Source organism: Siphateles boraxobius, unplaced genomic scaffold, assembly GCF_051911475.1.
Source record: "Siphateles boraxobius isolate OS27281-9 unplaced genomic scaffold, OSU_SipBor_1 45, whole genome shotgun sequence".
Classification (NCBI taxonomy): Eukaryota; Metazoa; Chordata; class Actinopteri; order Cypriniformes; family Leuciscidae; genus Siphateles; species Siphateles boraxobius.
The window spans coordinates 77,501-103,437 of record NW_027509086.1 but is presented as its reverse complement, the minus strand read 5'-3'; the positions used below and the strand labels follow the sequence as shown (position 1 = coordinate 103,437).

The following is a 25,937-nucleotide window of genomic DNA, read 5'->3' as shown; positions in this document are numbered from 1 at the left end:
GTGGAACAAAATAACGCACTCACCAAGATCTTTACGTTATTATGCGTGTAAAATCAGATATTTAGCATTTAAAGCACAAGATAAAACATGCATCAGATGAGCTGTTCGTCTTTCAAAATTAGGAAAAACTCGATATATGACGATAAAGTGAAATCAAATCAAACATTCAATGATAAATAAAGATATTATAAGGAAGTAGTATATGTATTAGACCCAGTTAGCCCGGGTGTTAGCATACATTCAGGTAAATATTTTGGCACCTTTGTTCGGTGAATGAAAAGAAACAAAATCCAGAGACCAGCTGTGTGGTTTCACTTCCGGGTCAGTGATGCCAGAAAAAAAGTAGTAAAGAAATACGTGAGTAATTTAAGATATTGTTTTATTAAAGAGTCTGTGGTGCTATTTAAGTAATATCGAAATAATTTATCGTTAAAAGGATGAGAATATATTAAGCACATATTCCATGAGCTGATGGCGTGACACTCGCGCGATTACCGTAATTACACCTAAGATCACGAACACAGACGTTACATCACACAGCTACATTCACTACTTCCTTCAGTGAAAGAAAAATCTCCACTGATTTCTTAAAGAACTCAGTAAAATAAATTAATAAACATAGCTGAGTGAGAAAAACTAAAATAGCAGCATCGAAGCTTGTTTATTTATTCTTTGTGGCTGCGTCATCTTCGTTTATTACGGTAAAGTCGAGATGAAGTCGTTCCTCACACTGAACATGTGTTTGGGAGTGTGAAGAACACATTACATGCAGTCACAGCCATGACACACTCACAGCCGAGGATTATCCTGTTATTCAGTGGGAAGCGGAAGTCAGGGAAGGATCATGTGGCAGATTTGATTCAGCACAGGTGAGCTCTAGTGTCGCGCGCGCACAGGTGAGCTGCATGAACGCGGATGCTGATGCTGTTGTTGTGATCGCAGGCTGACTGCAGAGATGTGCTGTATACTCAGACTGTCTGCGCCTCTCAAACAGCAGTATGCACAGGTATACTACACTCTTTAACCCTGGACAGCCTGCCATGTGTGATAACACTCAGATTTATAACCTTTAGGCTAAATATTGTTAACTTAAAAACAATAAAGTTTGCATATGTGAATTGTTTCGTATCATATTAGATACATCAGGCACTTATGCACACGCTCATCTGCATACACTGTTGAGAGCCACGCCCACATCCCAACATCCAATCAGCGATCGGTGCACAGAACCCAGCCCCGCCTTACATTTTTTATTTTTCAATAATCAGTTTGTACATCACAATATAGAAGGAAGGATCTGTTGCTTCGTCTTTAAAGCTGTAATGTCCCTCTCATCTAAGCTGCTGTAAATGACCTCTGACCTCTTGCTGTTGAGGGTGAGGAGAATAATGACTGGGACTGTTTGACAGAAGTTACTCCTGTATTATATCACTCCCATTATTCATGTAAATGATCAGAGGGCGTACAGGAAAACAGTAGTCGATCCGTAGTCCGGAAATTATATTGAAGAATAAAATCTACAAAATTTGATCAGAAATACAGTAAAAACTGTGAATATTATTATAATGTAAATCAGCTGTTTTCTATGTGAATATATAGTAAAGTGTAATTTATTCCTGTGATCAAAGCTGAATTTTCAGCATCATTACTCTCTTCAGTGTCACATGATCCTTCAGAAATCACTATAATATGATGATCTGATGCTGAAACAGCTTCACAAACGGTCTTTACAACCACACAGTATCATTATTTCTGTCTAACTATAATTCATATTATCACAAAAGTTCATCCACTAATGAAAGAGGTAAATGAAAAATAATGATTTGCAGTTTATCCAGAATCGTGCAGCGCTAATTTTAATTTCAGTTTAATGTGTAAACACTGACTGGTGTGTGTGTTGTTCAGGATCATGATTTCTGACTGGTGTGTGTGTTGTTCAGGATCATGATTTCTGACTGGTGTGTGTGTTGTTCAGGATCATGATTTCTGACTGGTGTGTGTGTTGTTCAGGATCATGATTTCTGACTGGTGTGTGTGTTGTTCAGGATCATGATTTCTGACTGGTGTGTGTGTTGTTCAGGATCATGATTTCTGACTGGTGTGTGTGTTGTTCAGGATCATGATTTCTGACTGGTGTGTGTGTTGTTCAGGATCATGATTTCTGACTGGTGTGTGTGTTGTTCAGGATCATGATTTCTGACTGGTGTGTGTGTTGTTCAGGATCATGATTTCTGACTGGTGTGTGTGTTGTTCAGGATCATGATTTCTGACTGGTGTGTGTGCTGTTCAGGATCATGATCTGGACTACGAGGAGCTGCTGGGCTGTGGTCCGTATAAGGAGAGGCATCGGGTCGAGATGATCCGCTGGGGAGAGATGAGGAGACAGCAGGACTCTGGCTTCTTCTGCCGGCTGGTCGTCCAACACGCCGAGCGACCCGTCTGGGTACACAATCACAATCACACTCTCTCCTGTCGTCATGTGACATCAGTAACACACGTTCTCCTGTCGTCATGTGACATCAGTAACACACGTTCTCCTGTCGTCATGTGACCTCAGTAACACATTCTTTCCTGTCGTCATGTGACATCAGTAACACGCTCTCCTGTCGTCATGTGACCTCAGTAACACACTCTCCTGCCGTCATGTGACCTCAGTAACACACGTTCTCCTGTCGTCATGTGACATCAGTAACACACGTTCTCCTGTCGTCATGTGACATCAGTAAAACGCGCTCTCCTGTCATCATGTGACCTCAGTAACACTCTCTCCTGTCGTCATGTAACATCAGTAACACGTTCTCCTGTCGTCATGTGACCTCAGTAACATACGCTCTCCTGTCATCATGTGACCTCAGTAACACACGCTCTCCTGTCGTCATGTGACCTCAGTAACACACTCTCCTGTCGTCATGTGACATCAGTAACACACTCTCCTGTCGTCATGTGACATCAGTAACACACGTTCTCCTGTCGTCATGTGACATCAGTAACACACGTTCTCCTGTCGTCATGTAACATCAGTAACACACGTTCTCCTGTCGTCATGTGACATCAGTAATATACGCTCTCCTGTCTTCATGTGACCTCAGTAACACACTCTCTCCTGTCATCATGTGACCTCAGTAACACACGCTCTCCTGTCGTCATGTGACCTCAGTAACACTCTCCTGTCGTCATGTGACATCAGTAACACACTCTCCTGTCGTCATGTAACATCAGTAACACACGTTCTCCTGTCGTCATGTGACATCAGTAACATACGCTCTCCTGTCTTCATGTGACCTCAGTAACACACTCTCTCCTGTCGTCATGTGACATCAGTAACACTCTCTCCTGTCGTCATGTGACATCAGTAACACACGTTCTCCTGTCGTCATGTGACCTCAGTAACATACGCTCTCCTGTCTTCATGTGACCTCAGTAACACACTCTCTCCTGTCGTCATGTGACCTCAGTAACACTCTCTCCTGTCGTCATGTGACCTCAGTAACATACGCTCTCCCGTCGTCATGTGACCTCAGTAACACATTCTTTCCTGTCGTCATGTGACTTCAGTAACACGCTCTCCTGTCGTCATGTGACTTCAGTAACACACTCTCCTGTCGTCATGTGACCTCAGTAACACACGCTCTCCTGTCGTCATGTGACCTCAGTAACACACTCTCCTGTCGTCATGTGACCACAGTAACACACTCTCCTGTCATCATGTGACTTCAGTAACACTCTCCTGTCGTCATGTGACCTCAGTAACACTCTCCTGTCATCATGTGACCTCAGTAACACACTCTCCTGTCGTCATGTGGCCTCAGTAACACACTCTCCTGTCATCATGTGACTTCAGTAACACTCTCCTGTCGTCATGTGACCTCAGTAACACGCTCTACTGTCATCATGTGACTTCAGTAACACAATCTCTCCTGTCATCATGTGACCTCAATAACACACGCTCTCCTGTCGTCATGTGACCTCAGTAAGACACGCTCTCCTGTCGTCATGTGACCTCAGTAACACACGATCTCCTGTCGTCATGTGACCTCAGTAACACTCTCTCCTGTCGTCATGTGACCTCAGTAACACACTCTCCTGTCGTCATGTGACCTCAGTAACACACTCTCCTGTCGTCATGTGACCTCAGTAACACACTCTCCTGTCGTCATGTGACCTCAGTAACACGCTCTCCTGTCATCATGTGACTTCAGTAACACACTCTCCTGTCATCATGTGACCTCCATAACACACGCTCTCCTGTCGTCATGTGACCTCAGTAACACACGATCTCCTGTCGTCATGTGACCTCAGTAACACTCTCTCCTGTCGTCATGTGACCTCAGTAACACTCTCTCCTGTCGTCATGTGACCTCAGTAACACACTCTCCTGTCGTCATGTGACCTCAGTAACACACTCTCCTGTCGTCATGTGACCTCAGTAACACTCTCTCCTGTCGTCATGTGACCTCAGTAACATACGCTCTCCCGTCGTCATGTGACCTCAGTAACACATTCTTTCCTGTCGTCATGTGACTTCAGTAACACGCTCTCCTGTCGTCATGTGACTTCAGTAACACACTCTCCTGTCGTCATGTGACCTCAGTAACACACGCTCTCCTGTCGTCATGTGACCTCAGTAACACACTCTCCTGTCGTCATGTGACCACAGTAACACACTCTCCTGTCATCATGTGACTTCAGTAACACTCTCCTGTCGTCATGTGACCTCAGTAACACTCTCCTGTCATCATGTGACCTCAGTAACACACTCTCCTGTCGTCATGTGGCCTCAGTAACACACTCTCCTGTCATCATGTGACTTCAGTAACACTCTCCTGTCGTCATGTGACCTCAGTAACACGCTCTACTGTCATCATGTGACTTCAGTAACACAATCTCTCCTGTCATCATGTGACCTCAATAACACACGCTCTCCTGTCGTCATGTGACCTCAGTAAGACACGCTCTCCTGTCGTCATGTGACCTCAGTAACACACGATCTCCTGTCGTCATGTGACCTCAGTAACACTCTCTCCTGTCGTCATGTGACCTCAGGAACACACTCTCCTGTCGTCATGTGACCTCAGTAACACACTCTCCTGTCGTCATGTGACCTCAGTAACACACTCTCCTGTCGTCATGTGACCTCAGTAACACGCTCTCCTGTCATCATGTGACTTCAGTAACACACTCTCTCCTGTCATCATGTGACCTCCATAACACACGCTCTCCTGTCGTCATGTGACCTCAGTAACACACGATCTCCTGTCGTCATGTGACCTCAGTAACACTCTCTCCTGTCGTCATGTGACCTCAGTAACACACGATCTCCTGTCGTCATGTGACCTCAGTAACACACTCTCCTGTCGTCATGTGACCTCAGTAACACACTCTCCTGTCGTCATGTGACCTCAGTAACACACTCTCCTGTCGTCATGTGACCTCAGTAACACTCTCTCCTGTCGTCATGTGACCTCAGTAACATACGCTCTCCCGTCGTCATGTGACCTCAGTAACACATTCTTTCCTGTCGTCATGTGACTTCAGTAACACGCTCTCCTGTCGTCATGTGACTTCAGTAACACACTCTCCTGTCGTCATGTGACCTCAGTAACACACGCTCTCCTGTCGTCATGTGACCTCAGTAACACACTCTCCTGTCGTCATGTGACCTCAGTAACACACTCTCTTTTCGTCATCTGACCACAGTAACACACTCTCCTGTCGTCATGTGACCTCAGTAACACGCTCTCCTGTCATCATGTGACTTCAGTAACACACTCTCTCCTGTCATCATGCAACCTCAGTAACACACTCTCCTTTCATCATGTGACCTCAATAACACACGCTCTCCTGTCGTCATGTGACCTCAGTAAGACACGCTCTCCTGTCGTCATGTGACCTCAGTAACACACGATCTCCTGTCGTCATGTGACCTCAGTAACACACTCTCCTGTCGTCATGTGACCTCAGTAACACACTCTCCTGTCGTCATGTGACCTCAGTAACACGCTCTCCTGTCGTCATGTGACCTCAGTAACACGCTCTCCTGTCGTTATGTGACCTCAGTAACACACTCTCCTGTCGTCATGTGACTTCAGTAACACACTCTCTCCTGTCATCATGTGACTTCAGTAACACACTCTCTCCTGTCATCATGTGACCTCAATAACACACGCTCTCCTGTCGTCATGTGACCTCAGTAAGACACGCTCTCCTGTCGTCATGTGACCTCAGTAACACACGATCTCCTGTCGTCATGTGACCTCAGTAACACACTCTCCTGTCGTCATGTGACCTCAGTAATACACTCTCCTGTCGTCATGTTACCTCAGTAACACACTCTCCTGTCGTCATGTGACCTCAGTAACACACGCTCTCCTGTCGTCATGTGACCTCAGTAAGACACGCTCTCCTGTCGTCATGTGACCTCAATAACACACTCTCTCCTGTCATCATGTGACCTCAATAACACACGCTCTCCTGTCGTCATGTGACCTCAGTAAGACACGCTCTCCTGTCGTCATGTGACTTCAGTAACACACTCTCTCCTGTCATCATGTGACCTCAATAACACACGCTCTCCTGTCGTCATGTGACCTCAGTAAGACACGCTCTCCTGTCGTCATGTGACCTCAGTAACACACGATCTCCTGTCGTCATGTGACCTCAGTAACACACTCTCCTGTCGTCATGTGACCTCAGTAATACACTCTCCTGTCGTCATGTGACCTCAGTAACACACTCTCCTGTCGTCATGTGACCTCAGTAACACACTCTCCTGTCGTCATGTGACCTCAGTAACACGCTCTCCTGTCGTCATGTGACCTCAGTAACACACATTCTCCTGCCGTCATGTGACCTCAGTAACACGCTCTCCTGTCGTCATGTGACCTCAGTAACACTCTCCTGTCATCATGCGACCTCAGTAACATGCTCTCCTGTCATCATGTGACATCAGTAACACACTCTCTCCTGTCATCATGCAACCTCAGTAACACACTCTCCTGTCGTCATGTGACCTCAGTAACACGCTCTCCTGTCATCATGTGACTTCAGTAACACACTCTCTCCTGTCATCATGCAACCTCAGTAACACACTCTCCTTTCATCATGTGACCTCAATAACACACGCTCTCCTGTCGTCATGTGACCTCAGTAAGACACGCTCTCCTGTCGTCATGTGACCTCAGTAACACACGATCTCCTGTCGTCATGTGACCTCAGTAACACACTCTCCTGTCGTCATGTGACCTCAGTAACACACTCTCCTGTCGTCATGTGACCTCAGTAACACGCTCTCCTGTCGTCATGTGACCTCAGTAACACGCTCTCCTGTCGTTATGTGACCTCAGTAACACACTCTCCTGTCGTCATGTGACTTCAGTAACACACTCTCTCCTGTCATCATGTGACTTCAGTAACACACTCTCTCCTGTCATCATGTGACCTCAATAACACACGCTCTCCTGTCGTCATGTGACCTCAGTAAGACACGCTCTCCTGTCGTCATGTGACCTCGGTAACACACGATCTCCTGTCGTCATGTGACCTCAGTAACACACTCTCCTGTCGTCATGTGACCTCAGTAATACACTCTCCTGTCGTCATGTTACCTCAGTAACACGCTCTCCTGTCGTCATGTGACCTCAGTAACACACTCTCCTGTCGTCATGTGACCTCAGTAACACGCTCTCCTGTCGTCATGTGACCTCAGTAACACACATTCTCCTGCCGTCATGTGACCTCAGTAACACGCTCTCCTGTCGTCATGTGACCTCAGTAACACTCTCCTGTCATCATGCGACCTCAGTAACATGCTCTCCAGTCGTCATGTGACCTCAGTAACACGCTCTCCTGTCGTCATGTGACCTCAGTAACACTCTCCTGTCATCATGTGACCTTAGTAACACACGCTCTCCTGTCGTCATGTGACCTCAGTAACACACACTCTCCTTTCGTCATGTGACCTCAGTAACACACTCTCTCCTTCCGTCATGTGACATCAGTAACACACTCTCCTGTCGTCATGTGACCTCAGTAACACACTCTCCTGTCATCATGACATCAGTAACACACTCTCTCCTGTCGTCATGTGACCTCAGTAACAGTCTCTCCTGTCGTCATGTGACTTCAGTAACACACTCTCTCCTGTCATCATGTGACCTCAGTAACACACTCTCCTGTCATCATGTGACCTCAGTAACACACTCTCCTGTCATCATGACATCAGTAACACACTCTCTCCTGTCGTCATGTGACCTCAGTAACAGTCTCTCCTGTCGTCATGTGACTTCAGTAACACACACTCTCCTGTCATCATGTGACCTCAGTAACACACTCTCCTGTCATCATGTGACATCAGTAACACACTCTCTCCTTCCGTCATGTGACATCAGTAACACACTCTCCTGTCGTCATGTGACCTCAGTAACACACTCTCCTGTCATCATGTGACATCAGTAACACACTCTCTCCTGTCGTCATGTGACCTCAGTAACAGTCTCTCCTGTCGTCATGTGACTTCAGTAACACACTCTCTCCTGTCGTCATGTGACCTCAGGTACACACTCTACTGTCATCATTTGACCTCAGTAACACACTCTCCCGTCGTCATGTGACCTCAGTAACGCACTCTCTCCTGTCATCATGTGACATCAGTAACACACTCTCTCCTGTCGTCATGTGACATCAGTAACACACTCTCTCCTGTCGTCATGTGACATCAGTAACACACTCTCTCCTGTCGTCATGTGACCTCAGTAACACACTCTCCTGTCATCATTTGACCTCAGTAACACACTCTCCCGTCGTCATGTGACCTCAGTAACACACTCTCTCCTGTCATCATGTGACCTCAGTAACACACTCTCCTGTCATCATGTGACATCAGTAACACACTCTCTCCTTCCGTCATGTGACATCAGTAACACACTCTCCTGTCGTCATGTGACCTCAGTAACATACGCTCTCCCGTCGTCATGTGACATCAGTAACACATTCTTTCCTGTCGTCATGTGACTTCAGTAACACGCTCTCCTGTCGTCATGTGACTTCAGTAACACACTCTCCTGTCGTCATGTGACCTCAGTAACACACGCTCTCCTGTCGTCATGTGACCTCAGTAACACACTCTCCTGTCGTCATGTGACCACAGTAACACACTCTCCTGTCATCATGTGACTTCAGTAACACTCTCCTGTCGTCATGTGACCTCAGTAACACTCTCCTGTCATCATGTGACCTCAGTAACACACTCTCCTGTCGTCATGTGGCCTCAGTAACACACTCTCCTGTCATCATGTGACTTCAGTAACACTCTCCTGTCGTCATGTGACCTCAGTAACACGCTCTACTGTCATCATGTGACTTCAGTAACACAATCTCTCCTGTCATCATGTGACCTCAATAACACACGCTCTCCTGTCGTCATGTGACCTCAGTAAGACACGCTCTCCTGTCGTCATGTGACCTCAGTAACACACGATCTCCTGTCGTCATGTGACCTCAGTAACACTCTCTCCTGTCGTCATGTGACCTCAGTAACACACTCTCCTGTCGTCATGTGACCTCAGTAACACACTCTCCTGTCGTCATGTGACCTCAGTAACACACTCTCCTGTCGTCATGTGACCTCAGTAACACGCTCTCCTGTCATCATGTGACTTCAGTAACACACTCTCCTGTCATCATGTGACCTCCATAACACACGCTCTCCTGTCGTCATGTGACCTCAGTAACACACGATCTCCTGTCGTCATGTGACCTCAGTAACACTCTCTCCTGTCGTCATGTGACCTCAGTAACACTCTCTCCTGTCGTCATGTGACCTCAGTAACACACTCTCCTGTCGTCATGTGACCTCAGTAACACACTCTCCTGTCGTCATGTGGCCTCAGTAACACTCTCTCCTGTCGTCATGTGACCTCAGTAACACATTCTTTCCTGTCGTCATGTGACTTCAGTAACACGCTCTCCTGTCGTCATGTGACTTCAGTAACACACTCTCCTGTCGTCATGTGACCTCAGTAACACACGCTCTCCTGTCGTCATGTGACCTCAGTAACACACTCTCCTGTCGTCATGTGACCACAGTAACACAAGGCTTGTTCGACTTGAACCGGCGCTGCACAGACCGATCGGTTGATGACATCAAAGTACCGCGAGAGCGATTAGAGAGCAGACGGCTCCTTATGCTTTTGAATCGCTCTCGCGGTACTTTGATGTCATCAACCGATCGGTCTGCGCAGCGCCGGTTCAAGTCGAACAAGCCTACACTCTCCTGTCATCATGTGACTTCAGTAACACTCTCCTGTCGTCATGTGACCTCAGTAACACTCTCCTGTCATCATGTGACCTCAGTAACACACTCTCCTGTCGTCATGTGGCCTCAGTAACACACTCTCCTGTCATCATGTGACTTCAGTAACACTCTCCTGTCGTCATGTGACCTCAGTAACACGCTCTACTGTCATCATGTGACTTCAGTAACACAATCTCTCCTGTCATCATGTGACCTCAATAACACACGCTCTCCTGTCGTCATGTGACCTCAGTAAGACACGCTCTCCTGTCGTCATGTGACCTCAGTAACACACGATCTCCTGTCGTCATGTGACCTCAGTAACACTCTCTCCTGTCGTCATGTGACCTCAGGAACACACTCTCCTGTCGTCATGTGACCTCAGTAACACACTCTCCTGTCGTCATGTGACCTCAGTAACACACTCTCCTGTCGTCATGTGACCTCAGTAACACGCTCTCCTGTCATCATGTGACTTCAGTAACACACTCTCTCCTGTCATCATGTGACCTCCATAACACACGCTCTCCTGTCGTCATGTGACCTCAGTAACACACGATCTCCTGTCGTCATGTGACCTCAGTAACACTCTCTCCTGTCGTCATGTGACCTCAGTAACACACGATCTCCTGTCGTCATGTGACCTCAGTAACACACTCTCCTGTCGTCATGTGACCTCAGTAACACACTCTCCTGTCGTCATGTGACCTCAGTAACACACTCTCCTGTCGTCATGTGACCTCAGTAACACTCTCTCCTGTCGTCATGTGACCTCAGTAACATACGCTCTCCCGTCGTCATGTGACCTCAGTAACACATTCTTTCCTGTCGTCATGTGACTTCAGTAACACGCTCTCCTGTCGTCATGTGACTTCAGTAACACACTCTCCTGTCGTCATGTGACCTCAGTAACACACGCTCTCCTGTCGTCATGTGACCTCAGTAACACACTCTCCTGTCGTCATGTGACCTCAGTAACACACTCTCTTTTCGTCATCTGACCACAGTAACACACTCTCCTGTCGTCATGTGACCTCAGTAACACGCTCTCCTGTCATCATGTGACTTCAGTAACACACTCTCTCCTGTCATCATGCAACCTCAGTAACACACTCTCCTTTCATCATGTGACCTCAATAACACACGCTCTCCTGTCGTCATGTGACCTCAGTAAGACACGCTCTCCTGTCGTCATGTGACCTCAGTAACACACGATCTCCTGTCGTCATGTGACCTCAGTAACACACTCTCCTGTCGTCATGTGACCTCAGTAACACACTCTCCTGTCGTCATGTGACCTCAGTAACACGCTCTCCTGTCGTCATGTGACCTCAGTAACACGCTCTCCTGTCGTTATGTGACCTCAGTAACACACTCTCCTGTCGTCATGTGACTTCAGTAACACACTCTCTCCTGTCATCATGTGACTTCAGTAACACACTCTCTCCTGTCATCATGTGACCTCAATAACACACGCTCTCCTGTCGTCATGTGACCTCAGTAAGACACGCTCTCCTGTCGTCATGTGACCTCAGTAACACACGATCTCCTGTCGTCATGTGACCTCAGTAACACACTCTCCTGTCGTCATGTGACCTCAGTAATACACTCTCCTGTCGTCATGTTACCTCAGTAACACACTCTCCTGTCGTCATGTGACCTCAGTAACACACGCTCTCCTGTCGTCATGTGACCTCAGTAAGACACGCTCTCCTGTCGTCATGTGACCTCAATAACACACTCTCTCCTGTCATCATGTGACCTCAATAACACACGCTCTCCTGTCGTCATGTGACCTCAGTAAGACACGCTCTCCTGTCGTCATGTGACTTCAGTAACACACTCTCTCCTGTCATCATGTGACCTCAATAACACACGCTCTCCTGTCGTCATGTGACCTCAGTAAGACACGCTCTCCTGTCGTCATGTGACCTCAGTAACACACGATCTCCTGTCGTCATGTGACCTCAGTAACACACTCTCCTGTCGTCATGTGACCTCAGTAATACACTCTCCTGTCGTCATGTGACCTCAGTAACACACTCTCCTGTCGTCATGTGACCTCAGTAACACACTCTCCTGTCGTCATGTGACCTCAGTAACACGCTCTCCTGTCGTCATGTGACCTCAGTAACACACATTCTCCTGCCGTCATGTGACCTCAGTAACACGCTCTCCTGTCGTCATGTGACCTCAGTAACACTCTCCTGTCATCATGCGACCTCAGTAACATGCTCTCCTGTCATCATGTGACATCAGTAACACACTCTCTCCTGTCATCATGCAACCTCAGTAACACACTCTCCTGTCGTCATGTGACCTCAGTAACACGCTCTCCTGTCATCATGTGACTTCAGTAACACACTCTCTCCTGTCATCATGCAACCTCAGTAACACACTCTCCTTTCATCATGTGACCTCAATAACACACGCTCTCCTGTCGTCATGTGACCTCAGTAAGACACGCTCTCCTGTCGTCATGTGACCTCAGTAACACACGATCTCCTGTCGTCATGTGACCTCAGTAACACACTCTCCTGTCGTCATGTGACCTCAGTAACACACTCTCCTGTCGTCATGTGACCTCAGTAACACGCTCTCCTGTCGTCATGTGACCTCAGTAACACGCTCTCCTGTCGTTATGTGACCTCAGTAACACACTCTCCTGTCGTCATGTGACTTCAGTAACACACTCTCTCCTGTCATCATGTGACTTCAGTAACACACTCTCTCCTGTCATCATGTGACCTCAATAACACACGCTCTCCTGTCGTCATGTGACCTCAGTAAGACACGCTCTCCTGTCGTCATGTGACCTCAGTAACACACGATCTCCTGTCGTCATGTGACCTCAGTAACACACTCTCCTGTCGTCATGTGACCTCAGTAATACACTCTCCTGTCGTCATGTGACCTCAGTAACACGCTCTCCTGTCGTCATGTGACCTCAGTAACACACTCTCCTGTCGTCATGTGACCTCAGTAACACGCTCTCCTGTCGTCATGTGACCTCAGTAACACACATTCTCCTGCCGTCATGTGACCTCAGTAACACGCTCTCCTGTCGTCATGTGACCTCAGTAACACTCTCCTGTCATCATGCGACCTCAGTAACATGCTCTCCAGTCGTCATGTGACCTCAGTAACACGCTCTCCTGTCGTCATGTGACCTCAGTAACACTCTCCTGTCATCATGTGACCTTAGTAACACACGCTCTCCTGTCGTCATGTGACCTCAGTAACACACACTCTCCTTTCGTCATGTGACCTCAGTAACACACTCTCTCCTTCCGTCATGTGACATCAGTAACACACTCTCCTGTCGTCATGTGACCTCAGTAACACACTCTCCTGTCATCATGACATCAGTAACACACTCTCTCCTGTCGTCATGTGACCTCAGTAACAGTCTCTCCTGTCGTCATGTGACTTCAGTAACACACTCTCTCCTGTCGTCATGTGACCTCAGTAACACGCTCTCCTGTCGTCATGTGACCTCAGTAACACACATTCTCCTGCCGTCATGTGACCTCAGTAACACGCTCTCCTGTCGTCATGTGACCTCAGTAACACTCTCCTGTCATCATGCGACCTCAGTAACATGCTCTCCAGTCGTCATGTGACCTCAGTAACACGCTCTCCTGTCGTCATGTGACCTCAGTAACACTCTCCTGTCATCATGTGACCTTAGTAACACACGCTCTCCTGTCGTCATGTGACCTCAGTAACACACACTCTCCTTTCGTCATGTGACCTCAGTAACACACTCTCTCCTTCCGTCATGTGACATCAGTAACACACTCTCCTGTCGTCATGTGACCTCAGTAACACACTCTCCTGTCATCATGACATCAGTAACACACTCTCTCCTGTCGTCATGTGACCTCAGTAACAGTCTCTCCTGTCGTCATGTGACTTCAGTAACACACTCTCTCCTGTCATCATGTGACCTCAGTAACACACTCTCCTGTCATCATGTGACCTCAGTAACACACTCTCCTGTCATCATGACATCAGTAACACACTCTCTCCTGTCGTCATGTGACCTCAGTAACAGTCTCTCCTGTCGTCATGTGACTTCAGTAACACACACTCTCCTGTCATCATGTGACCTCAGTAACACACTCTCCTGTCATCATGTGACATCAGTAACACACTCTCTCCTTCCGTCATGTGACATCAGTAACACACTCTCCTGTCGTCATGTGACCTCAGTAACACACTCTCCTGTCATCATGTGACATCAGTAACACACTCTCTCCTGTCGTCATGTGACCTCAGTAACAGTCTCTCCTGTCGTCATGTGACTTCAGTAACACACTCTCTCCTGTCGTCATGTGACCTCAGGTACACACTCTACTGTCATCATTTGACCTCAGTAACACACTCTCCCGTCGTCATGTGACCTCAGTAACGCACTCTCTCCTGTCATCATGTGACATCAGTAACACACTCTCTCCTGTCGTCATGTGACATCAGTAACACACTCTCTCCTGTCGTCATGTGACATCAGTAACACACTCTCTCCTGTCGTCATGTGACCTCAGTAACACACTCTCCTGTCATCATTTGACCTCAGTAACACACTCTCCCGTCGTCATGTGACCTCAGTAACACACTCTCTCCTGTCATCATGTGACCTCAGTAACACACTCTCCTGTCATCATGTGACATCAGTAACACACTCTCTCCTTCCGTCATGTGACATCAGTAACACACTCTCCTGTCGTCATGTGACCTCAGTAACATACGCTCTCCCGTCGTCATGTGACATCAGTAACACATTCTTTCCTGTCGTCATGTGACTTCAGTAACACGCTCTCCTGTCGTCATGTGACTTCAGTAACACACTCTCCTGTCGTCATGTGACCTCAGTAACACACGCTCTCCTGTCGTCATGTGACCTCAGTAACACACTCTCCTGTCGTCATGTGACCACAGTAACACACTCTCCTGTCATCATGTGACTTCAGTAACACTCTCCTGTCGTCATGTGACCTCAGTAACACTCTCCTGTCATCATGTGACCTCAGTAACACACTCTCCTGTCGTCATGTGGCCTCAGTAACACACTCTCCTGTCATCATGTGACTTCAGTAACACTCTCCTGTCGTCATGTGACCTCAGTAACACGCTCTACTGTCATCATGTGACTTCAGTAACACAATCTCTCCTGTCATCATGTGACCTCAATAACACACGCTCTCCTGTCGTCATGTGACCTCAGTAAGACACGCTCTCCTGTCGTCATGTGACCTCAGTAACACACGATCTCCTGTCGTCATGTGACCTCAGTAACACTCTCTCCTGTCGTCATGTGACCTCAGTAACACACTCTCCTGTCGTCATGTGACCTCAGTAACACACTCTCCTGTCGTCATGTGACCTCAGTAACACACTCTCCTGTCGTCATGTGACCTCAGTAACACGCTCTCCTGTCATCATGTGACTTCAGTAACACACTCTCCTGTCATCATGTGACCTCCATAACACACGCTCTCCTGTCGTCATGTGACCTCAGTAACACACGATCTCCTGTCGTCATGTGACCTCAGTAACACTCTCTCCTGTCGTCATGTGACCTCAGTAACACTCTCTCCTGTCGTCATGTGACCTCAGTAACACACTCTCCTGTCGTCATGTGACCTCAGTAACACACTCTCCTGTCGTCATGTGGCCTCAGTAACACTCTCTCCTGTCGTCATGTGACCTCAGTAACACATTCTTTCCTGTCGTCATGTGACTTCAGTAACACGCTCTCCTGTCGTCATGTGACTTCAGTAACACACTCTCCTGTCGTCATGTGACCTCAGTAACACACGCTCTCCTGTCGTCATGTGACCTCAGTAACACACTCTCCTGTCGTCATGTGACCACAGTAACACAAGGCTTGTTCGACTTGAACCGGCGCTGCACAGACCGATCGGTTGATGACATCAAAGTACCGCGAGAGCGATTAGAGAGCAGACGGCTCCTTATGCTTTTGAATCGCTCTCGCGGTACTTTGATGTCATCAACCGATCGGTCTGCGCAGCGCCGGTTCAAGTCGAACAAGCCTACACTCTCCTGTCATCATGTGACTTCAGTAACACTCTCCTGTCGTCATGTGACCTCAGTAACACTCTCCTGTCATCATGTGACCTCAGTAACACACTCTCCTGTCGTCATGTGGCCTCAGTAACACACTCTCCTGTCATCATGTGACTTCAGTAACACTCTCCTGTCGTCATGTGACCTCAGTAACACGCTCTACTGTCATCATGTGACTTCAGTAACACAATCTCTCCTGTCATCATGTGACCTCAATAACACACGCTCTCCTGTCGTCATGTGACCTCAGTAAGACACGCTCTCCTGTCGTCATGTGACCTCAGTAACACACGATCTCCTGTCGTCATGTGACCTCAGTAACACTCTCTCCTGTCGTCATGTGACCTCAGGAACACACTCTCCTGTCGTCATGTGACCTCAGTAACACACTCTCCTGTCGTCATGTGACCTCAGTAACACACTCTCCTGTCGTCATGTGACCTCAGTAACACGCTCTCCTGTCATCATGTGACTTCAGTAACACACTCTCTCCTGTCATCATGTGACCTCCATAACACACGCTCTCCTGTCGTCATGTGACCTCAGTAACACACGATCTCCTGTCGTCATGTGACCTCAGTAACACTCTCTCCTGTCGTCATGTGACCTCAGTAACACACGATCTCCTGTCGTCATGTGACCTCAGTAACACACTCTCCTGTCGTCATGTGACCTCAGTAACACACTCTCCTGTCGTCATGTGACCTCAGTAACACACTCTCCTGTCGTCATGTGACCTCAGTAACACTCTCTCCTGTCGTCATGTGACCTCAGTAACATACGCTCTCCCGTCGTCATGTGACCTCAGTAACACATTCTTTCCTGTCGTCATGTGACTTCAGTAACACGCTCTCCTGTCGTCATGTGACTTCAGTAACACACTCTCCTGTCGTCATGTGACCTCAGTAACACACGCTCTCCTGTCGTCATGTGACCTCAGTAACACACTCTCCTGTCGTCATGTGACCTCAGTAACACACTCTCTTTTCGTCATCTGACCACAGTAACACACTCTCCTGTCGTCATGTGACCTCAGTAACACGCTCTCCTGTCATCATGTGACTTCAGTAACACACTCTCTCCTGTCATCATGCAACCTCAGTAACACACTCTCCTTTCATCATGTGACCTCAATAACACACGCTCTCCTGTCGTCATGTGACCTCAGTAAGACACGCTCTCCTGTCGTCATGTGACCTCAGTAACACACGATCTCCTGTCGTCATGTGACCTCAGTAACACACTCTCCTGTCGTCATGTGACCTCAGTAACACACTCTCCTGTCGTCATGTGACCTCAGTAACACGCTCTCCTGTCGTCATGTGACCTCAGTAACACGCTCTCCTGTCGTTATGTGACCTCAGTAACACACTCTCCTGTCGTCATGTGACTTCAGTAACACACTCTCTCCTGTCATCATGTGACTTCAGTAACACACTCTCTCCTGTCATCATGTGACCTCAATAACACACGCTCTCCTGTCGTCATGTGACCTCAGTAAGACACGCTCTCCTGTCGTCATGTGACCTCAGTAACACACGATCTCCTGTCGTCATGTGACCTCAGTAACACACTCTCCTGTCGTCATGTGACCTCAGTAATACACTCTCCTGTCGTCATGTTACCTCAGTAACACACTCTCCTGTCGTCATGTGACCTCAGTAACACACGCTCTCCTGTCGTCATGTGACCTCAGTAAGACACGCTCTCCTGTCGTCATGTGACCTCAATAACACACTCTCTCCTGTCATCATGTGACCTCAATAACACACGCTCTCCTGTCGTCATGTGACCTCAGTAAGACACGCTCTCCTGTCGTCATGTGACTTCAGTAACACACTCTCTCCTGTCATCATGTGACCTCAATAACACACGCTCTCCTGTCGTCATGTGACCTCAGTAAGACACGCTCTCCTGTCGTCATGTGACCTCAGTAACACACGATCTCCTGTCGTCATGTGACCTCAGTAACACACTCTCCTGTCGTCATGTGACCTCAGTAATACACTCTCCTGTCGTCATGTGACCTCAGTAACACACTCTCCTGTCGTCATGTGACCTCAGTAACACACTCTCCTGTCGTCATGTGACCTCAGTAACACGCTCTCCTGTCGTCATGTGACCTCAGTAACACACATTCTCCTGCCGTCATGTGACCTCAGTAACACGCTCTCCTGTCGTCATGTGACCTCAGTAACACTCTCCTGTCATCATGCGACCTCAGTAACATGCTCTCCTGTCATCATGTGACATCAGTAACACACTCTCTCCTGTCATCATGCAACCTCAGTAACACACTCTCCTGTCGTCATGTGACCTCAGTAACACGCTCTCCTGTCATCATGTGACTTCAGTAACACACTCTCTCCTGTCATCATGCAACCTCAGTAACACACTCTCCTTTCATCATGTGACCTCAATAACACACGCTCTCCTGTCGTCATGTGACCTCAGTAAGACACGCTCTCCTGTCGTCATGTGACCTCAGTAACACACGATCTCCTGTCGTCATGTGACCTCAGTAACACACTCTCCTGTCGTCATGTGACCTCAGTAACACACTCTCCTGTCGTCATGTGACCTCAGTAACACGCTCTCCTGTCGTCATGTGACCTCAGTAACACGCTCTCCTGTCGTTATGTGACCTCAGTAACACACTCTCCTGTCGTCATGTGACTTCAGTAACACACTCTCTCCTGTCATCATGTGACTTCAGTAACACACTCTCTCCTGTCATCATGTGACCTCAATAACACACGCTCTCCTGTCGTCATGTGACCTCAGTAAGACACGCTCTCCTGTCGTCATGTGACCTCAGTAACACACGATCTCCTGTCGTCATGTGACCTCAGTAACACACTCTCCTGTCGTCATGTGACCTCAGTAATACACTCTCCTGTCGTCATGTGACCTCAGTAACACGCTCTCCTGTCGTCATGTGACCTCAGTAACACACTCTCCTGTCGTCATGTGACCTCAGTAACACGCTCTCCTGTCGTCATGTGACCTCAGTAACACACATTCTCCTGCCGTCATGTGACCTCAGTAACACGCTCTCCTGTCGTCATGTGACCTCAGTAACACTCTCCTGTCATCATGCGACCTCAGTAACATGCTCTCCAGTCGTCATGTGACCTCAGTAACACGCTCTCCTGTCGTCATGTGACCTCAGTAACACTCTCCTGTCATCATGTGACCTTAGTAACACACGCTCTCCTGTCGTCATGTGACCTCAGTAACACACACTCTCCTTTCGTCATGTGACCTCAGTAACACACTCTCTCCTTCCGTCATGTGACATCAGTAACACACTCTCCTGTCGTCATGTGACCTCAGTAACACACTCTCCTGTCATCATGACATCAGTAACACACTCTCTCCTGTCGTCATGTGACCTCAGTAACAGTCTCTCCTGTCGTCATGTGACTTCAGTAACACACTCTCTCCTGTCATCATGTGACCTCAGTAACACACTCTCCTGTCATCATGTGACCTCAGTAACACACTCTCCTGTCATCATGACATCAGTAACACACTCTCTCCTGTCGTCATGTGACCTCAGTAACAGTCTCTCCTGTCGTCATGTGACTTCAGTAACACACACTCTCCTGTCATCATGTGACCTCAGTAACACACTCTCCTGTCATCATGTGACATCAGTAACACACTCTCTCCTTCCGTCATGTGACATCAGTAACACACTCTCCTGTCGTCATGTGACCTCAGTAACACACTCTCCTGTCATCATGTGACATCAGTAACACACTCTCTCCTGTCGTCATGTGACCTCAGTAACAGTCTCTCCTGTCGTCATGTGACTTCAGTAACACACTCTCTCCTGTCGTCATGTGACCTCAGGTACACACTCTACTGTCATCATTTGACCTCAGTAACACACTCTCCCGTCGTCATGTGACCTCAGTAACGCACTCTCTCCTGTCATCATGTGACATCAGTAACACACTCTCTCCTGTCGTCATGTGACATCAGTAACACACTCTCTCCTGTCGTCATGTGACATCAGTAACACACTCTCTCCTGTCGTCATGTGACCTCAGTAACACACTCTCCTGTCATCATTTGACCTCAGTAACACACTCTCCCGTCGTCATGTGACCTCAGTAACACACTCTCTCCTGTCATCATGTGACCTCAGTAACACACTCTCCTGTCATCATGTGACATCAGTAACACACTCTCTCCTTCCGTCATGTGACATCAGTAACACACTCTCCTGTCGTCATGTGACCTCAGTAACACACTCTCCTGTCATCATGTGACATCAGTAACACACTCTCTCCTGTCGTCATGTGACCTCAGTAACAGTCTCTCCTGTCGTCATGTGACTTCAGTAACACACTCTCTCCTGTCGTCATGTGACCTCAGTAACACACTCTCCTGTCATCATTTGACCTCAGTAACACACTCTCCCGTCGTCATGTGACCTCAGTAACGGACTCTCTCCTGTCGTCATGTGACCTCAGTAACACTCTCTACTGTCGTCATGTGACCTCAGTAACACGCTCTCTCCTGTCGTCATGTGACCTCAGTAACACACTCTCCCGTCGTCATGTGACCTCAGTAACATACGCTCTCCCGTCGTCATGTGACCTCAGTAACACACTCTCTCCTGTCATCATGTGACCTCAGTAACACACTCTCCTGTCATCATGTGACCTCAGTAACACACTCTCCTGTCGTCATGTGACCTCAGTAACACGCTCTCCTGTCGTCATGTGACCTCAGTAACATACGCTCTCCTGTCATCATGTGACCTCAGTAGCACACACTCTCCTGCCGTCATGTGACCTCAGTAACGCACTCTCTCCTGTCGTCATGTGACCTCAGTAACACACACTCTCCTGCCGTCATGTGACCTCAGTAACACGCTCTCCCGTCATCATGTGACCTCAGTAACACACTCTCTCCTGCCGTCATGTGACCTCAGTAACACACGCTCTCCTGTCGTCATGTGACCTCAGTAACACACGCTCTCCTGTCGTCATGTGACCTCAGTAAGACACGCTCTCCTGTCGTCATGTGACCTCAGTAACACACGATCTCCTGTCGTCATGTGACCTCAGTAACGCTCTCTCCTGTCGTCATGTGACCTCAGTAACACGCTCTCCTGTCGTCATGTGACCTCAGTAACACACGCTCTCCTGTCGTCATGTGACCTCAGTAACACACACTCTCCTGCCGTCATGTGACCTCAGTAACGCACTCTCTCCTGTCGTCATGTGACCTCAGTAACACACACTCTCCTGCCGTCATGTGACCTCAGTAACACTCTCTCCTGTCGTCCTGTGACCTCAGTAACACTCTCTCCTGTCGTCATGTGACCTCAGTAACATACGCTCTCCCGTCGTCATGTGACATCAGTAACACATTCTCTCCTGTCGTCATGTGACCTCAGTAACACACGCTCTCCTGTCGTCATGTGACCTCAGTAACACACGCTCTCCTGTCGTCATGTGACTTCAGTAACACACTCTCTCCTGTTGTCATGTGACCTCAGTAACACTCTCCTGTCATCATGTGACCTCAGTAACACACTCTCCTGTCGTCATGTGACCTCAGTAACACACTCTCCTGTCATCATGTGACTTCAGTAACACACTCTTCCTCAGATCGTCAGCGACTGCAGGAGGATCTCGGATGTAGAGTGGTTCCGGAAGGAGTTTCCCGACCGATGTGTGTGTGTGCGTGTGGAGGCGTCAGAGCAGACCAGAGCACAGCGAGGCTGGAGGTTCACCACAGGTACACACACACACACACACACCAGATCACAGTGGGACTGAAGGTTCACCATCGGTACAGCACACACACACACACACACACACACACACACACACACACACACACACACACACACACACACACAGAACAACAAGATTAAAAGAAGATATAACAACAAATAAAACAAAAAATAAGAGCAACATAGCTAAGAATAACCATAAAACAGGACTAACAAAACAGTATCAAACTGACGCGGAGTATCCCACAGAGCCGGCGCAGCATCCGAGGCTCCGGGCCCAGCGAGTGTAGGGATGAGGAAGATCAGGAGATAGGCAGGAGTTATGAGGAGATTTAAAAACAGAGTCGAATTTTAAATCTATTCTCTGGGAAACTGGCCGCCAGTGTAGAGATCTGAGAATAGGAGAGATGTCCTTATTCACGACACTTTTGTAGAAGTCTGTGCTAGCTAAAGACCAGCAGTTTGAGACTTGGATATTCCGCAATATAAAGATCTGCAGTAATCCGGCCGAGACGTGACAAACGCATGAACAGAGTTTCGGAGTGAGAAAGCCTTTGATTTTAGACAATAGATGAAGTTGATAGAAGCTGGATCCGATTACGGAGGAAATTTGTTTGTGAAATGTTCTGGCTGGCCAACAAGAACAGTTCCGCACCCTTGAGGATTTAAACCGGACAGACTCTCTGAATCAGGGCTTATACACTGAGAGTTTTTATTCGGGCCGAAAACAATAACCTCAGTCTTGTCTTCATTTAGGAAGAGGAACTTTTGGGCTAGCCATGAATGATCCTCCTCTAAGCATCGCAGAAGAGATTTAATCTATACAGGGTTGTTTCTTTTGATTGGTTTATAAATTTGAGTGTCATCCACATAAAAATAAAGGACACAATAGAGCCATGTGGAAGGCCACAGGTCAGAGGTGAAATCACCCATCTTTAATAAAAACGTTCTGTCAGACAGGTATGACGGAAACCATTTCAGACGGTAGCTTTCAGACCCACCCAAGACTTGAGTCTAGATAAAAGAGTAGGGTATCTAAGAGAACAAGCACCACAGGATCAGTGGAGAGATAATATCGTTTAGCACTCAGTGCTGTGAGCAGAATTAAAACCAGATAGAAAAACCTCATAGATACGATTACTTGACAAAAAGTGTTGGAGTTCATCCAGCACAATTTTCTCCACTAGCTTAGAAATGAAAGTTAATCAGAAACAGGCCGAAACCGCTTTAAACCGGAAGGATCGAGTGAAGGCTTCTTGAGCAGAGGAGTGACCAGAGCTATATCCGGCCCGACACAATCTATAATCCATATTACTGATCTCGGATGAAGGATATCGTTAGGACAAAATGAAGCTTTGAGTTTGACAATCACTTTCTTCAGTGTCTGGAGGTTGATAGGTTCAAGAACCTCCCAAAAAGCAGAAATGGGAGTCAAGATTGGAGGACAGTTAAGCTAGGGCAGACGCTAAGTCTAAAGTTAGTAATTTTGTTAATAAAAAATCTCACAAAGCCTTCATATAGAGTAGAGGTCTTCAATCCTGCTCCTGGAGGGCCGCTGTCCTGCAGAGTTTAGTTCCAACCCTAATCAAACACACCTGAATCAGCTCATCAAGATCAAGGATCGCTTGAACATACAGAGGCAGGTGTGCTGAAGCAGGAACTAAACTCTGCAGGACAGGAGCAGGATTGAAGACCTCTGATATAGAGCATCTGAGGCAACAGACTGAAGGACTGAAAACAGCACCTGCGGTTTAGAGTGATTCAGTTACGTTAGAGAAATCAGCAGCTCTCGCAGACTCAGCTCACCGGGAGAATGTGCCGCTCATCTGTGAGTTACTCTGATCATTCGAGACGGAGCCGTTAACGACACCGATGATGATCTGAGGGACTGATGAAGGACAGCCACTGTAATATTCATTATGAGTCATAATCACGCACGCTTTTAGAAGTCTGAATATTTTTTTGTGGCGTTCACCATTTTTCGTACACTTTTAGTGAGGATCCCACACACATCTTATCAATGAAACCCCGGACCTTATGATGGGAAACGGTGGGACACAGCCCTAACCCTAACCCTTACCCACAGGCCACAACCCAACACTTCTAGACTTTCTCCGTTTGTGTAAATTCTGATCTAACCAGAAATAATAATAATACATTTATTTTATATACCGCCTTTAAAAGTTGCTTTCTCAAAGCGCTTTACAGGCAAACATAATAACAAAGAAAACTACAGACTTTAAATACACAAATAAACAGTTAAATGAATAATCAACTAAAAGCAATTATAAAATAAAATTTTTGAGAAGAGTATTTATTTTTCCCGCATTAATTTCACACTTCTAGTACAGTTATGTACACTGTATACTTTTTTCTTGATTTACCCCTGAAAGAATGGAAATGAAATGTGACAACATGTTTTATCATACTCAATATATTTATCTTTCGGGCGCACGTATTATAATGTTTTCTACACGAGAGTCCTGAAGAGTGTGTGACGCTGCTGTGCACTGCTCAGGTGTGGACGACGCCGAGTCCGAGTGCGGTCTGGATGAGGGACTGGCGTTTGACTGGATCCTCCGGAACGACGGAGAACACGAGCGTCTGGAGAAACAGCTGGACGAGCTTCTGTCGTCGCTCCCGAACATCAACACGCTTCCATAAACCTTATTATCTGACCATTTGAGTCAATTCTCCTCATAAAACTACACTAAAAAAGGTCTTAAAGTGTTTGTTTTTTAAAGTTTGTTTCTTTACAGGTTTCACCGAAGTGTTAAGAAGGAAATTATAAATCAATTGAAGTCTATGTAGACCGATTAGATTTTCTACTCACTAAAACTGAATATTAAAATAGAATAAAATGGCAACTAAAAAAATAACTAGAATGTACATTTCCTGAAGAAAATGTGAGTGGGTCCTTGCAGTGGCAAAACTTGCAACTCGGTTGCTAGGGTGTTGTACATGATTGCATACGAGCCAACAACCATGTCTGCAGGATGTTGTGGAGTTGTAATATGGCTTCTATATGTTGCAATATGGTTGCTAGGTGGCTCTAAACGGTTGCTAGGGGGCTCTAAACGGTTGCTAGGGTGTGAATACACAGTTACCTTGTTGATATATACAGACTGTTTCCCAACCGAAACAAACGAGCCAACCCTCTATACGATGTTTTGAAGCAAAGATATAGGTCTTGATAAATAGCTGCTATGGTACTCTGTTTGGTTGCTATGGAGCTTCCAATGATGAAGCTCCAAAGCTGCTTGTCAGTATGAATGATATAAACCAACTCCCATGACTCTGTGACTTTCAGAACGGAAGATATCCCTCTTTGGATTTTGGTTGCTAGGGTGCTCGACAATGGTTGCTAGGAAATGGCCAGTAAGTGTTGAGGTGACTCAGGATTGGCTGTTTGCTGCCTCGAGTCAAACGAGACCATCCTCATGTTTTTTATGACACTTCTATCCAAAGATATCTCTTTGATCTCTTTCAATGTAAGTCTATGGAACTTGTTGCTAGGATGCTCTAAATGGTTGCTAGGGCGTGGCTTGATAGCTTCACAATGATTTTGAGAGACTGATTGGTCGTCCGAGTAAAATGAGCATGACAGTGACGAGTATGACACTGTGATCCAGAGTTATGTTAAATACAAAATCCCAGTGCAATTTACCATAGTTGGAGATACACATGCGTTTCATGGGCCGTCCTTCGCCATAGTAACTCAATGGGGAACTTTGGGCCGCTCCTGCCCCCCAGGGGTGCAACTTTACCCCATTGTGAGGTATGTTCTTACAGAGCCTG

The 25,937-nt window shown here is 47.2% G+C and overlaps 1 protein-coding gene across 1 annotated transcript; it reads left to right on the top strand.

Moving 5' to 3' along the window:
* Positions 1-335: 335 nt before the first annotated feature.
* Positions 336-25,015, top strand: pmvk (phosphomevalonate kinase). The gene is made up of 5 exons (XM_077200193.1): positions 336-869; positions 943-1,006; positions 2,291-2,443; positions 22,012-22,141; positions 24,658-25,015. Exons 1-5 carry the CDS (start codon positions 781-783, stop codon positions 24,801-24,803), a joined length of 582 nt encoding a protein of 193 aa, XP_077056308.1. The 5' UTR covers positions 336-780; the 3' UTR covers positions 24,804-25,015.
* The last annotated feature ends 922 nt before the right edge of the window (positions 25,016-25,937 follow it).